At 32.8% G+C, this 14,680-nt stretch overlaps 2 protein-coding genes across 6 annotated transcripts in view; one reads left to right on the forward strand and one right to left on the reverse strand.

The window, feature by feature from the left end:
• Positions 1 to 5,271: 5,271 nt before the first annotated feature.
• On the forward strand, positions 5,272 to 9,373 carry LOC105222593 (periodic tryptophan protein 2 homolog). The gene is made up of 11 exons (XM_011199984.2): positions 5,272 to 5,429; positions 5,488 to 5,600; positions 5,660 to 6,678; positions 6,736 to 6,988; positions 7,055 to 7,394; positions 7,813 to 7,958; positions 8,019 to 8,166; positions 8,227 to 8,461; positions 8,531 to 8,692; positions 8,751 to 8,967; positions 9,047 to 9,373. Exons 1-11 carry the CDS (start codon positions 5,412 to 5,414, stop codon positions 9,267 to 9,269), a joined length of 2,874 nt encoding a protein of 957 aa, XP_011198286.2. The 5' UTR covers positions 5,272 to 5,411; the 3' UTR covers positions 9,270 to 9,373.
• A 3,017-nt stretch (positions 9,374 to 12,390) lies between these two features.
• LOC105222594 (glycine receptor subunit alpha-2) overlaps positions 12,391 to 14,680 on the reverse strand; it is a 35,401-nt gene continuing 33,111 nt past the window's right edge. For all 5 annotated transcript variants that reach the window (XM_049451679.1, XM_049451675.1, XM_049451676.1 and 2 more), the window contains exons 7-10: positions 14,085 to 14,455; positions 13,895 to 14,023; positions 12,921 to 13,025; positions 12,391 to 12,861 (exon numbers count right to left, since the gene is read on the reverse strand). In XM_049451679.1, the coding sequence (XP_049307636.1) occupies positions 12,661 to 12,861; positions 12,921 to 13,025; positions 13,895 to 14,023; positions 14,085 to 14,455 (806 nt within the window). In that variant the 3' untranslated portion in view covers positions 12,391 to 12,660. The remainder of the gene's footprint in view (positions 12,862 to 12,920; positions 13,026 to 13,894; positions 14,024 to 14,084; positions 14,456 to 14,680) is intronic.

Consider the following 14,680-nt stretch of genomic DNA (forward strand, 5'->3'; position numbering starts at 1 on the left):
CAGCCTTTTGAATACTTGTACATATTTAATTTTGTCCAGTAGAGTTTGCTTCGGAACAGGATATACCTTTGAAGCCTTGTAACATGTCATCCGATTGCTTTTTATTGCTTCAAGAGCTAAATTTAATGATTCCTGTGTAAATTTTGGCATGATGGCGGCACTCAAATTTCTGTTAAAATGAATTGAAACGTAATTAGAAACACACCGTTCCCAACTGCGGCCTATAGAACGGAATTAGGCACAAAATTAAAAACTGAAGCCTATTTTCGTGCTACATGTTTTTATAAATATTAAGCAGGGAGTTCCCGAAATATTTGATGTAAACTGTTTTGTAACTAATTTAAATTCCACCAATGAAGAATCATCGCAAATAAAGTCTTGTTAATCCAATAACATAGCTTTAGAAAAAGTAAGCCTCTGAATTGTGTTTACTTATTTTAAGCTTATTTATGAAATTTCATACGCAAAAAATAAGCTTTTTCCTCAAAAAACGATAGGACGGAAATTGATCTTTAAACAATTTATTGAGTTTACTTTAAGCTAAGAATTTAAATATATATTAAAACTCAATTTTCAACCCCAAAACAAAGTAAAACGAAATATGATATATGTTCCTAATTCCGTTTCATAGCACGTAGATCGGTACAGGTGAAATTTCAATGTACCAAATTCCGTTCTAATTTTGCATTTAATATTTTTATGAGTTTATTATATAAAATTCATATTAAAGCATATATTTCGGTAAAAAATGCTATAATGTACAAATATTTTAGTATATATATATATATGCACTTACCCAATTATAATATCAGTCTTAAACAATTTTTACACAACTCTTAACACTTTTCACAACAAAACTTGTTAATTATCACCACCGCGCTAGGCAACTGCTTCCAGCCAATTAACATATGTGAATTTAATATGAAATAAAATGATTTATGGTTTGACATTTTTCAAATGTAAAGTTGAATATATTTTTGACAATTTAAAATAACTGTCCTTTGAATGATGGGTAGCGTTGACTTATTTTGTTTATTTAAAAAACTTGTAAACGAAATAGCACGGGATTAGGTATTAGGCCGTAATTGGGCACACTTACGTTATACATATGTACTTACATATATACTTCTTGTGGTTTTTGTTAAACTATTTGCATGTGTAATCGTAGCTGCGGCTGCCAGGGAGCTTTCTGGAAGCTTCCAACAGACGTAGTGTCTAACACTCAACTACTTCTACTTGCCAACCTCGCTATCAGCTTTTCCTTGAATATAATCAATACGAGTAGGCAATAGTGGTAACTACTCTACACGCAGCCACCATGCCACACCCATCCTCTTCCCGGAATGCCTCGTCTCCTGTTCAAAGCATCCATTAGCTTGCGTGCAAAGCATTTTCCCTTATATATGTAATTATACACGCATGAACATATTCATGAGCCTAAATATACATATGTATGTATATGTGTGTGTAATGATGTGCACGAGTATGCCTATAATCCCGTTACTATCGAATGGCCATCATTGGCAGCAAAAGCTTAAAACAGTTATGCAGCTGCTTCTCATTTTACTTAACTTTTGTATGCACTAGTTTTGTTGTTGTTGTTGCATTTATGTCTGCTTGTTGCGGTGACGCTGCTGTTGTATCATTAAAATTTAATGGCCCCCCTAAGTGGTCGCCGTGCGATCGCATATTGCTTTCGGATTGCTTGCATGTAGAATTCTGTATGTATGTGTGTGTGTGTTAGTATGAGTATTTGTGTGTGTGAATGATATTTAAGGCAATTGGCTTTCTCTGAGACTTTATTTATTAAGAAATTGTTGAAATTATTATGAAATCCTTTGATTTGTTTTTATTTTTTACAAAATTTCTATAATAAATTATCGATTTTTTTTAATATGCATATATTATCGAACTTTAAAAAAAATTAAATACAGGTATCAATTGGCCTTCGAAGTTGTTTTTGAACTATCGATAAAAAAAAATAATCGATAATTTTTAAAATATTTAAATCGATATATAATTTCTATTATTTTTTTAATTATGGAAATTAGCTTTCATTTATAATTTATTCTTGATAATTTTGTATTTTTTTATACATTCGATAAAAAGTATCGATAATTTTATATTTAACTTTATCGATACATAATTTTTATTATTTTTGCAATTTTAGAAGTTAGCAATCAGCAAAATACGATCGTATTTAATTTTTTTTTATAATTTTATAGCTTTTATAGTTTCGATAAAAAAATATCGATAATTTTATATACAATAATATAGACGTATTTTTTTAGTTGTATCAGAATGTAGAATCTAGAACATAAATCTTCGATAATTTTGTAAATATGTGTACGATATATTATCGATATTTTTTTGCAATTTTCGCAATAAGAGATGTCAGTATGTATTAAATTTTTTTCTTCTCAATTTTTAGTTTTTGTACCTTCAATAATATAAAAATATTGATAGTTTTCAAAAGTTCAATAAATTTTTTTTCGATTATTTTTTTGCGTTATTGATCGACATACATATGAAAATTTTGTCATCAGGTCTTTAATTGAATTATTGCATTATAGTTCATTGTTTAACAAATCCTTGAAACAAAAAGTGCTCCGAAAAATAATTGTTTAACATATCGATAATTTATCGATAACATTTATTCATAAAAAATCTTTAACTATAAACATTTTCATTAGTATTCTGTTATATTTTAACTTTTTGTGGTTTAATTACATTTGAAATGTTGATAAAATCGATAACGCTAATCGTTTTTTAACATATCGATAATACTTCGATAGCAATTGTTCATACCAATCTACCCGCTTTAGTCGCAAATTTTTTCGTCAGTACTACATTGTAATTTAGTTTTTTGCAGATTCAACGTTAGTTGAAATGTTAAAATATCGATTACATTTTATCGGCTATTAATACTCGTGTATATTGAGGTCAAATGTCAAATAATACGCAAATTTTATAACATTCGAAGTTTAATAATCGATATTTTAATATATATCGATAAAGTTTTACGTTTTTGAAATTATTTACGCATTTATCGTTAATAATCGATAACTCATAATCGATATTTTTTATTGAAATTTCTTTATATTTTTATAATTAGTAACCGATATTTTTTTAACGTTGTTTAAAATTTTTAACATCGATTACATTTTATCGACATTTAATACCTCACATATGTACATACATATGTACAAAGTGATGTCAAGTGTCAAATACTAAGCACATATGATAGCAGTTTGTAGTTAATATTCGATAACTTATAATCGATATTTTTATTTATATTGATAAGATTTTATGTTTTTCAAATTAATTCCACAAATTTGTTAGCATTTTGTCGATAATATTCGATAATTCATAATCGATATTTTCATTTTCATCGAAATCTGTTATATTTTTGGAAATTGGTGGCCAAAAATTTAAAAATTCAGAGTCAAGTACTGCGTAAATTTGATAACATTTTCTCGATAATATTCGATAACTCATAATCGATAATTTCTTTAAATCGAAAGGTTTTATATTTTTTAAATTAGTAAACGAAATTCAAAAATTCAAAGTTTCTCTGTAAGAAATTTATAGTTTTATCGATTATTTTTTTATTCATTTAATTATGAATCGATTATTTCATATTTTTATGTCATATGTATATGTGTATGTATGTAATACTTAAAGAACAGTTAATCTTAAATTTTCAGAGTAAATTCGTCTGGTCTTGCCTATATCTTTTCCAGCTTGGTTAATAACCCGATAATTGGACCTCGCTTGCAATTCTTCATCTACCAGAAACTATATAAACTCATACCCGAGTGAAAGTTTGAGAGCTAACATCTTCTAAAGTGCATAAATATGTATGTATGTATATCTAAACTCCGTTAAACATGTGTCACGCCAATGACCAAACGCTATGTAGCTGACGTCACAGCTAAGCCACTGTCCAGCCAATGACACTGACTCAGGTGTAAACAATCCAAATTCGAAGTAATTAAGCAATTCATTTGACGCTCAACAACTGTTGTCACACGGCTTTTAGGTTTACTATAAAACGGCATATCAAGGTGCCACATGTGGCATGCGGCAATTACAAAGCGTTTATCCAGCGCAAAGTGTCTGTGAACCAAGTGGCATAAGGTTTATGACCACCCGAACTGCATTTGGCTTAAGTACAGAGGGATATTGTGGGCTTTTGGTGAAGCTGGTGCCTTCACATAAATTCTGCTGCAATTAAAGCGACTCATATAGATAAATATATGCATATGTACATATGTATATGTATGTTTACATGTACATATACATATGCACATACATATATAAAGCAATGGCTTTCTTTACACCCCAAAACGCCGATTTAGAGCCACTCATTATACTCCTTAATGCCAGCAATTCATGTTTGTGCCTCAACAAAACAATAACATTGAAAGAAATATAGCATTAACGCCTGAAACTGCCACATTTTGTGGCACATTCGCCCCTAAAAACAGCGCGAGTAGAAAATATTGAATGACCGTCGCTAGCAACTCGCAGCAAAAGGCAAAAGTTCGGCAAGTCCATCGAAAGCGCTGCATAAATTTCCATGAGGCCGCCAGTGGCAACAACAGCTGCAATGGTGACCACAAAGATTGCAACGTTGAGCGCCATACTAGCAAAGCAAACGTAAACTATACAATTTCCAGTAATTGAGGTGAACAAATCTCGTTGGACAACAACAACATTTCAAAATCGAAATGAAAATAAAATCGAAGTTTTTGGTGCAAATTGGAAAACCGAGTGAAAATACGATATATTTTTGTTGTCTTCTTTGCTGTTGTTGTTGTACAGTGCCATCATAACTGTGGCGCTAAAGAAATTTCTACTGTCGCGCGTTTGAACTGCTTTGTGGTTGCTTCGGTTGCCTGCGGTGTCCGAAGTTTTTGGACACACAAACCAATACCGCGATAAACAGAATTTTAGGCAGTTAGCAGGTCTGAACATTGGAGAAGAAAGTGATTGGACGTTTTCTCTTCACACTCCTTTATCCAACTTTGACAACTATCGTCCAACAAGATTTTTAACCTTGCCGCGTGAATGTCCCTTTGAAACTGTCCAGTAAGCCACTCTGCTCTCCAAATATATTGTTATTAAGAAATTAGTCAACATAGCAATAAATTTTAGTTTTAAAACAAAAATTTTAAATATTCAAAAATATCGTCCATTATGAATAAGTGTTGCTAAATTATCAAATATATAACCAAAAACAAACAATAATTTTGCCCACTGTTTCTTTCCCAATGCGTTCCAAATGCCGCAGCAATGCTGTTATGACAAACACGTGTGATTTGTTTACGTTTAGTCAATGCAGGTTGCGACTGTTTCACGCGTGTGTTATTATTTAAATTTAACTAAAAACATATAAACAATTTGGCATGAAGTTCTCATATAAGGTAATTCTGATATTATTTGATTATAATATTTTATATTCATGACATTTGCATTGCACAGTTCTCCAATTTGCTGGGTGCAATTTATCGGAATGGAAACCTGCAATTTACACCCGATGGCAATAGCATAATCAGTCCGGTTGGTAATCGGCTATCAATCTATGATTTACGCAAGTGAGTTTACTTAACTAATTTAGAAGAAAAAAAATTAAAATAAATACATTAATTTTTAGTCACAAATCACGCACGTTATCGTTGGAGTCGCGCTACAATTACGTTTGCATTGCCTTGTCACCCGATGGCAGTCTGCTAATCGCTGTGAACGAAGTGGGTGAAGCACAACTAATTAGCTTGATCTCATGTACGATTATACATCGACACAAATTGCAAAACAAACCACAATGTGTAGTTTTCAGTCCGGATGGCGCATATTTTGCTGTAGCCATGGATAATATTGTTTTGGTGTTTTCAGCACCCGGTGAATTAACTGGTGAATACAGTCCATTTCTACTGAAACGACGCTTTTTAGGTGGCTTCGATGATGTCACTTGGCTGGATTGGTCAAGTGACTCACGTTTTCTCGCTGTTGGCTGTCGTGATGGCACAACCAAAATTGTTGGCATGCGTTTGATGACAAATTTCCGCACATACATATTGGCTGGACACTCTGATGGAATTATTGCTAGTTTCTTTGAGCGCAATAGCATGCATGTCAATACGCTTGGACGTAATGGGCAGCTTTGTTTATGGGAATGTAGTTGTAATCCCTCAGATATTGAGGAAGTTACACCAGAGCAGCGTGAAAAATCAAAATATACAGTAAAAAAGAAGAAAGTAGCCAAAACGGAAGAAGAAGAGTCTGAGGATGATGTGGATGATAAGGAAAAAGAGAAGGATGATAATACCCCCATTACTGAAGCGGTAGATGAAAATGAGGTGAAAGATGAAAATGTTAGTAAAGGACATCCTTTTGTATACAAAAAATTGGGCCGACACTATTTGGCCGATGAACCGCGTAAAACCGATTATCATGCTTATGTAACAGCCGCCAATTATAATAATCGTAACAAGATTTTGGTGGTCGCTTTCAATATCGGCACATTCTATTTATATGAGCTTCCCGATGTCAATATGATACACTCGCTAAGCATTTCGGACTATGCCATATCGGTGGCGCTTTTTAACGGCACCGGTGATTGGGTGGCGTTGGCCTCACGCGAACTCGGCCAGTTGCTTGTGTGGGAGTGGCAAAGTGAGTACACACCATTGTGATTTTTTGTATAAACAATTGATTTGTTTTACTTTGCAGGTGAGCAATACATTATGAAGCAGCAGGGGCACAGCAGTGAAATGACTTGCATAAGCTATTCAGCCGATGGCCAATATATTGCCACTGGCGGTGAAGATTCCAAAGTTAAACTGTGGAATACACAAAGTGGTTTCTGCTTTGTCACATTCAGTGAGCACAGTAGCGGCATCACTGGCGTACAATTCAGTCGTAGTAAAAATTTCTTGGTTAGCGCCTCGCTAGACGGCACAGTGCGTGCCTTCGATGTCAATAGGTAGTTTGATGAAATTGAATCACTGTATAAATATTTATATATTTTTTCACATATTTATAATTGCAGATACCGTAATTTCCGTACCTTCAGCGCGCCCGAACGCGTACAGTTCTCCTGTGTGGCCATTGATCACTCCAGTGAATTTGTGGTGGCCGGTTGTCAGGATGTTTTCGAAATGTATTTGTGGTCGGTGAAATTAGGTAAATTACTGGAAGTGATAAGTGGGCATGAAGGACCAGTTTGCTCGGTGTCATTCTCACCGGTAGCCACCATGACAACACTGGTATCGGGTTCATGGGATAAAACCATAAAAGTTTGGAATTGTTTGGAGAGCAATAGTGAACATGAGACAATTGATGTGCTCGCCGATGCAACATGTGTGACATTCAGTCCGAGTGGGGAGAATGTGAGTGCAAAAATATTTAGTTCAAACTGAAATATTTGATTATTTTTCCGAAGAATAATTGTAATTTTTAAGAAAAAATTTATTATAAATAATTAGAATTAATATATTTATTTAAAAGTTTTTAAACAAATATTTAAAATTTTTCTTTTGAGAAATGAATTATATGTATTTTTAAATCAAAATATTTTAAAATATTTTTTAAAATTTAATTTTCTAAACTAATATTTCTTTAATTAATATTTTAATAATATATAAAATATGTTTAATTAATTAATAATATTTGAAATAATATTTTTACAACATTTTTTTTTTATAAATTTTTTTTATAATTTTTTTTTATAATTTTTGTATAAATTTTTGTTATAGTAATTTTTAAAATAATTGTTTTTAATAAATTAGATTTTTTTTTTATTTATAGGTTGCAGTTGCCACTCTGAATGGTCATATAACAATTTTCGATGTGAAAACCGCGACACAAATAAGTTCGATAGAAGGACGCAACGACTTAGCTGGCGGTCGGTATGAAGCTGATATCATAACGGGCAAGAAGAATCTGGAGGGCAAGTATGTCCGCTCATTTTCACTGTAACACAGCAGTCACTACATTTTTAACTTATATTTAAGATATTTCACTTCCATTGAGTATTCTGTTGACGGCGAATGCATTTTAGCCGGTGGCAATTCCCAATACATATGCATCTATCACGCACGTGAAGCGGTGTTACTGAAGAAATTCGAAATTACACAAAATCATAGTTTAGATGGTTTGAATGTGCGTGTCTAATTAGTAAATAGCATTAATATTTTACTAAAATTTCCAAACCAATTGCAGGAGTATATAAATCGTCGCAATCTGACAGAATTCGGCAATATGGCGCTTGTTGAGACACGCGAGGAGTTGGAGGGCGGCAATGTGGCAATTGGTTTGCCTGGCGTACAGAAAGGTGATATGGCGAGCAGAAACTTCAAGCCAAAAATCAAAGTATTCGCTGTGCGTTTCATGCCGACCGGTCAAGCGTATGCAGTGGCCACCACAGAGGGATTGTGTTTATACTCGTTGGATAAAGGTATGTTAAAGTGAATTTTAAATCATTTGAAATTTTGGCTGCCATTAATAATGTTATTCTGTTTTACAGGTGTTGTCTTCGATCCATTCCACCTATCGTTGGAGGTGACACCAAAAGCCATACATGAGTCGGTCGACAAACAAGACTATTCGCAGGCGCTTTTAATGTCACTTAAACTTAATGAGCCACACCTCATTTACATGGTTTTAGAGAAAATACCGCGTAACGATAGTAAGTTGAAACTCTTTGCATTGTATTTTAGAATAATTTTATTTCTATTAATTTGCAGTAAAACTGATTTGTTCAACGTTGCCGGAGACGTTCGCACCTGCCTTACTGCAAATATTAGCGCGTGGCTTACAGACTAGCACACATTTAGAATTTTACTTGGAATGGTGCACCTCCCTGCTAGCTACGCACGGCAATAAGAGCGACTTGTTGCAGCATCATGCGCTACTTTCGCTACAGGAGAGCTTATCACAGAAATATGAGTCACTAAATCGCATGTAAGTTGAGATGTTTGAATGTTTAACGTTCATTATCAGACATTTATATAAATATTAATATTATTATTAACTATTTTAGTTGCGATTTCAATAAATACACCATGCGTGTTTTATTGAATGCTGCCAAGGAGCGCAGAAAACAAGGCGTATATTCGACACAAAAGAAATCGAATGGTGTTAACGTAGACGATTACGAGAATGCGGATGATGATGATATGTTTTTAATTAAAGCGAAAAGCGACGATGAAGTAGCGGAGTTCGAAGAAGAGAACGAAAGTGATAGTGAAAGCAGTACGGAATGAGAAATCAGTCAGCATAGTGTAGTTTTCTAAAATATGACTAAGTTTGTTATGAAAATGTAAAAAATAAAATACAAACTAATTGTATTAGAAATATTGACTTGTAATGAACTGTGTTTTAATGCATATTGTAAGTGGATGTTTTGCGGGTATTTTACTGGGGATTATGCAGAGACGATGAAGAGCGTATAATTTGTTTAACTTTAGCTTTATCTTACTTCAGAATACTACCAGTTGTTCTTACACTTAAAACTATTTATGATCAACACAATAAAAAATAAGAGACTATAAAAATGAGCTCCGGTATTCTCAGAAACAAGTATACCTATTTTTTGAATATTAATTTCCAATTTGACTTACCTTAAGGATATAAGCCGGGCTGCACATCTTTTTTTTGCCCAAAAGCGTTTTTTTTGCGAAGTAACTACTTATCTGCACACACGAATACACTCGTTTGGGCATCCGAACAAAGCACAGAATTTGAAATCAGAAAATCGGCACTTCAAAAACACGAAAATCACTTCTCTTTTAACTGCAACAAAGGGTAAGCACCAAGCATTACATATTTATGCACAATTTATGAAATTTACTGATAAATTAATGCAAAATATAAAAGTTGACGTGAAAGCAAACACAGTTCAAAGCACGAAATCGGAACTGGAAGGCAACTGTTAAGATGGCGGATGTATGCGAAAGTAACTAAGCGAATTTCGGTGTTGCCAGCATGAAATAGTGAACATAAATGATTTTTATAATTATGTGAAATAAATTAATAAAAAATATATTTGTGTAATTATGTGTCATTGTAAAATAAATTACATACACGTTGTTGTTGTTGTTGTTGTTATAACAGTTAAAACAAGCAATTTGAGCAAAAATTAATGACTTTTATATGAACTCGCTAAGTTTGTGTATACTTATTTGCAATTTTCGAAAGACGATTTTTATATTCTAAAAATAGTTTTTTATAGGAAGTAAATTTTTAAGAAAAAAATTCGTTTTTTTATTTTATTATCCTCAAAAAAATTTACTATTTTTTTATTTTATTAACGTCGATTACATTTTCGCCAGCCTTAACTTGTGTAAACACTCCATAAAGATCCCTACACAGGAAAGCACCTCCAATGCATTCCTGTTCATTTCCAGTGCAAACCGCCATTCAAACTTGAAAAAGTGTAAAATTGTGCTGCTAATCAGAAAATTGAGAAAAAGTTTTAAATTTTAAGAAAATTATTTGAAAACAGCATAATTATGTATTAAAGACGACCCGTGTATAGTTTTCTATTGAAAATTGTGTTTCAATGGTGTGGAAAAGTTTTTTTTAAGTGCAAACTGAAAAAGTGAATAAGCAAGTGCAAGTTGGAGTGCTATGGTGTCGGGCAATGAATATTTTAATTTATATAATATGAACGCTTGGGTGCGTAAAATTGGTTTAAGGCCTGCAATACAAGTGTGGTTAGTTTATTACTAGTATTTTGGATTTTTAACAAAAGTGGAAAGGTCGGAAATACAAATTACTTGTATATGAATATATATATGTGTATATTTTTTTTTTTACTTTTATAAACATCCATATTTACAGGCTTTTATATATATACAATATACCATATACCTACACATGGTCATAGAGAGAAAACCATGTCCCGGAAGGATATAGAATATCCTTGATCCAACAATTCTCGATGGAAAATTCCACATTTTACACTCTTAACGCACAATGTTCTACTAATCAAGGTAAAATAATTATAAATTGCTTCATATTGTAAATTTTGTAGTATTTAATTTATTTATAATTAATAATTTGTATACAGTTCGGCACAGCCGAAATATGCGTTTTACTAGAAAAAATTAAAATCGTTACATATGTATGTTAAAATAATTGCATTTAATATGTATGCAAATGCGTGTAAATACCAACAATTGTGTTTATGCTTGTAAATACATATAAATTTATATTTTTTTAGATTTATTTAAAGCTCAGTGTTTATCTTTTGAGCGCACTTATTTTAATAAATAGCCTGCATGGTGAACCTTAAGTTGCACTTAGGAGCATATGAATATACATAAACTATCTACATATGTATGAATCTATATAAAAAGTTGTAGTAGCAAAATTGTGTGTGTGTGCGTTTGTAATTGTTGCATAATTTGTTGTAACCATGATTGTTTTTTGTATTGTGGGAACTTTTTTTTATTATCCTTACTGAAAGCACCAGATATTTTTATGAATATTAACACAAATATTACCGAAAATATGTATGTTTGTATATAATATGTATGTGTTGAAGCATGCGCGCGTGCCTCATAAATTTTATAGTGAAAATTTTTATTTTTTTTTTATTTAAAAAAACTGGATATGTGTGTAAAACTAAATTTTTTTATTATATATGCGCTGTCGGTCATACACATGTATGTGTATTAAACTATTTAAACTGCTACTTGTAAAAATTCATTGGCAAAGTTTTTTTTTTGAAAATTATCTCAAAGAAATAATAAAATATGTGGAATTCTTTTAATAAACGTGGTTTTTTGAAATAAAAATCAAACTAAATATTTGTGATTTAACGAGCGTATCAGTAATTGTACAAATGTGACCTCCTACTAAAAAAAAATATAATTTTGCTCTTCTAAAATATTTGATGAAAACAAATACTAAATTTGAAAATCAATATTTTCTCGACAAATATATATAATACGTGTGTTTAAATATATATATTTTTTAAAAATAAATATATATTTTATTATTTTAACATTTTCGCAAATATTAGAACAACCCTAACGAGGAGTATATACCTACTTTAAAGCTACATTTTTATATATTTTTCTTATAATCCTGCGTACTTACTGCTGAACTTAATGCTGACGACTGAAAATTCATATACGTACATATTTAAAAGCGCTGTTATTACATGGTTTTCTACATATTTTCTTAATTTTAATACAATTTCTTACATCAGCATACATACATATGTAAAAAAGAGTAAATCGCGTCTACATTATGCAACATATTTATTTATTTTTATTTCGTATATAATTTTACTCCAAATGCAGCGCTAAAAGCAGCCACATTTTCAATTCAAACATTAACGGTACTTCTTTAAAAAGAGTTTTCAAGTAAAATATATTAATTTAAAATATATTTGTTAATTCAGCTAAAAACTCATTACTTATTTGTAGCATTTATACACTAACTACAATTTTGCATATGCGAGCATGTGTTTGTTGTTTCATAATCTCGTACTAAATACAAATACATACAAATCTTTGTACGTATGTATGTAAGTAAATATTTTGCTTTGTTTATGTGCGCCGACGCAATACATACAAGTGTATATCTGTGGGCATTATTGTTTCAGCGGAGTCCAGAATTCGGTATTCTGGAACTCCGTAAATCCTAGGATGACTTCATAAGCAATATGGGCCAATAGAGTAGTACGAAGACGAAAAATAATATGGGAAATACGGCACGTGATACTTTATCGATTTCGCGCCACATTATCTTCTCCACACCGGTGTCGGTGTCGGTCCAGGCCACCGATAGTAGACTTTGTCGACGCGCCGGCTTCGGTGGGCCGCCGTTGCCCTGCAACGAAGTCTGTAAATAGTGTGAAATTTAGTTGCATATTCCGGAAAATAATTTTTTTCTATGTATACCTGTCCAGGCGTTGTTGGTGTTTGTGTGGATTTGCGTGAACGCACTGCGCCGCCTTCCCAGCTGGCCACCGTTGCACATTGACCCTTTTCCATGTTGCTTATGCGCTGGAAAAGTTGAGAAAACCCGTTAATAATAAATGCCGTCCAAAATTTTCTGTTATAGATTTGAACGTCAGTTAAGATAAGCTTTCTGACCAAAATTTTCCGAAACCGGTAGCTCTATGGGTCCAGGTCTTCAGTACACGGAATAAAGAGCAATTGTTAAAATATCCCTCGGAGGAAATTTTTTAAAGTTTTCCGAGATTTTTATTTCAGAAATTCAGGTCTTAAATAACCCCATTGAAGCACAATTATTTAATGTATTATAAAAATATCCTTCTGAGGAAATTTTGTAAAGTTTTCCGGATATTTTTTTAAAAGAGAAATTTTAGAAGTAACTCAATATTTTGAGGTCAAAAAAGTAATGCCTTAAAATATCCCTCAAAGGAAATTTCGTAAAGTTTTCCGGAATTTTAGAACTATCTTAAAGTTTTGAGGTCCCAAAAAGTAAGCAATAACCGCTTTGAAGAGCAATTATTTAATGTAAAAATATCCCACAGAGGAAATTTCATAAAGTTTTCCGGATTATTTTTTTCAAAGAGGAATTTTGGAAGTATGTAACTTAATATTTTGAGGTCAAAAAAGTAAGGTCTTAAAAATATCCCTCGGAGGAAATTTCATAAAGTTTTCCAAATTTTTTTTTTCAAAGAGGGTTTTTAGAACTAACTTAATATTTTAAGGTAAAAAAGTCTGGTCTTCAATATCCGGAATGAAGTTTTCTGGAATTTTTATTTCGGAGAGGAAATTGAGCAGTAAATTCCGAAGTATCAAACCAAATGGGTGTTATGAATAAATTACGAATATGATTTCTTCAACTCCACTTTTCTCCTAAGGAATCTTTTATAATATCCGTTCTTCTAAATAATATTACTTACCATCGGCAAGACTTTCGGTATCTTATTCACTTGATACTGGTATTGTACATCCAACACCTTCACAACGACAAATTCCGCTAAAGCTGCAAATACAGACACCATACAACCGGCCATCCAAAGGTCGAGAGCCTAAAAATAACAAAAGTCAAGCTGTTGAAAGGGAAAAATTAAATTTCCACGAAAGACTCACCTTCACATAGGCAACTGGCGGTATATCCGCTCTAAGACCGGTGAACATGGTGACCAAAGTTAACATGCATGTGACCAACAACGTCACACGACCCGGTATGGCATCGAGTCCCAACCAAAAACTAAACCAGGACAACATTACAACGAGCGATGAAGGCGCGAACGTCTGTATGAGATGATGTCCGATTTGCCGCTCAAATCGGAAATACACTGTGAGACGTGAAAAATTGCCAACCTTCTCGGGCATATAGCCGTCACTCTCCTCCAGCTCGAGCGGTTGGCCAAGGTTGTATTGCAGCAATTTGAGCTCGGGATTCAAAGTGACGCCAGAGTCGGACCAACGTAATTTCACTTTTTGATTATTCGATGAGACTGTGTATGCAGAAAGGAGTAGAAGAAGGATTGAGGTAGCGAGAGTAAGAGAGAAAAAGTACGCAGGGAGAGGTAGTGGACAGGAAGGAAAGAGACAGTGAGAGAGGTCAAGAGGAAGAGATGGAGAATGCGGTAGATAGCATCCATATTCCATAGATAATAGATGTGGAAGAGAGGTAGAGAATGTATAGAGAAATTATTATTTAGCTACTCCATAAGCAATAC

This window comes from Bactrocera dorsalis, chromosome 3 (assembly GCF_023373825.1).
Source record: "Bactrocera dorsalis isolate Fly_Bdor chromosome 3, ASM2337382v1, whole genome shotgun sequence".
NCBI classification, from domain to species: Eukaryota; Metazoa; Arthropoda; class Insecta; order Diptera; family Tephritidae; genus Bactrocera; species Bactrocera dorsalis.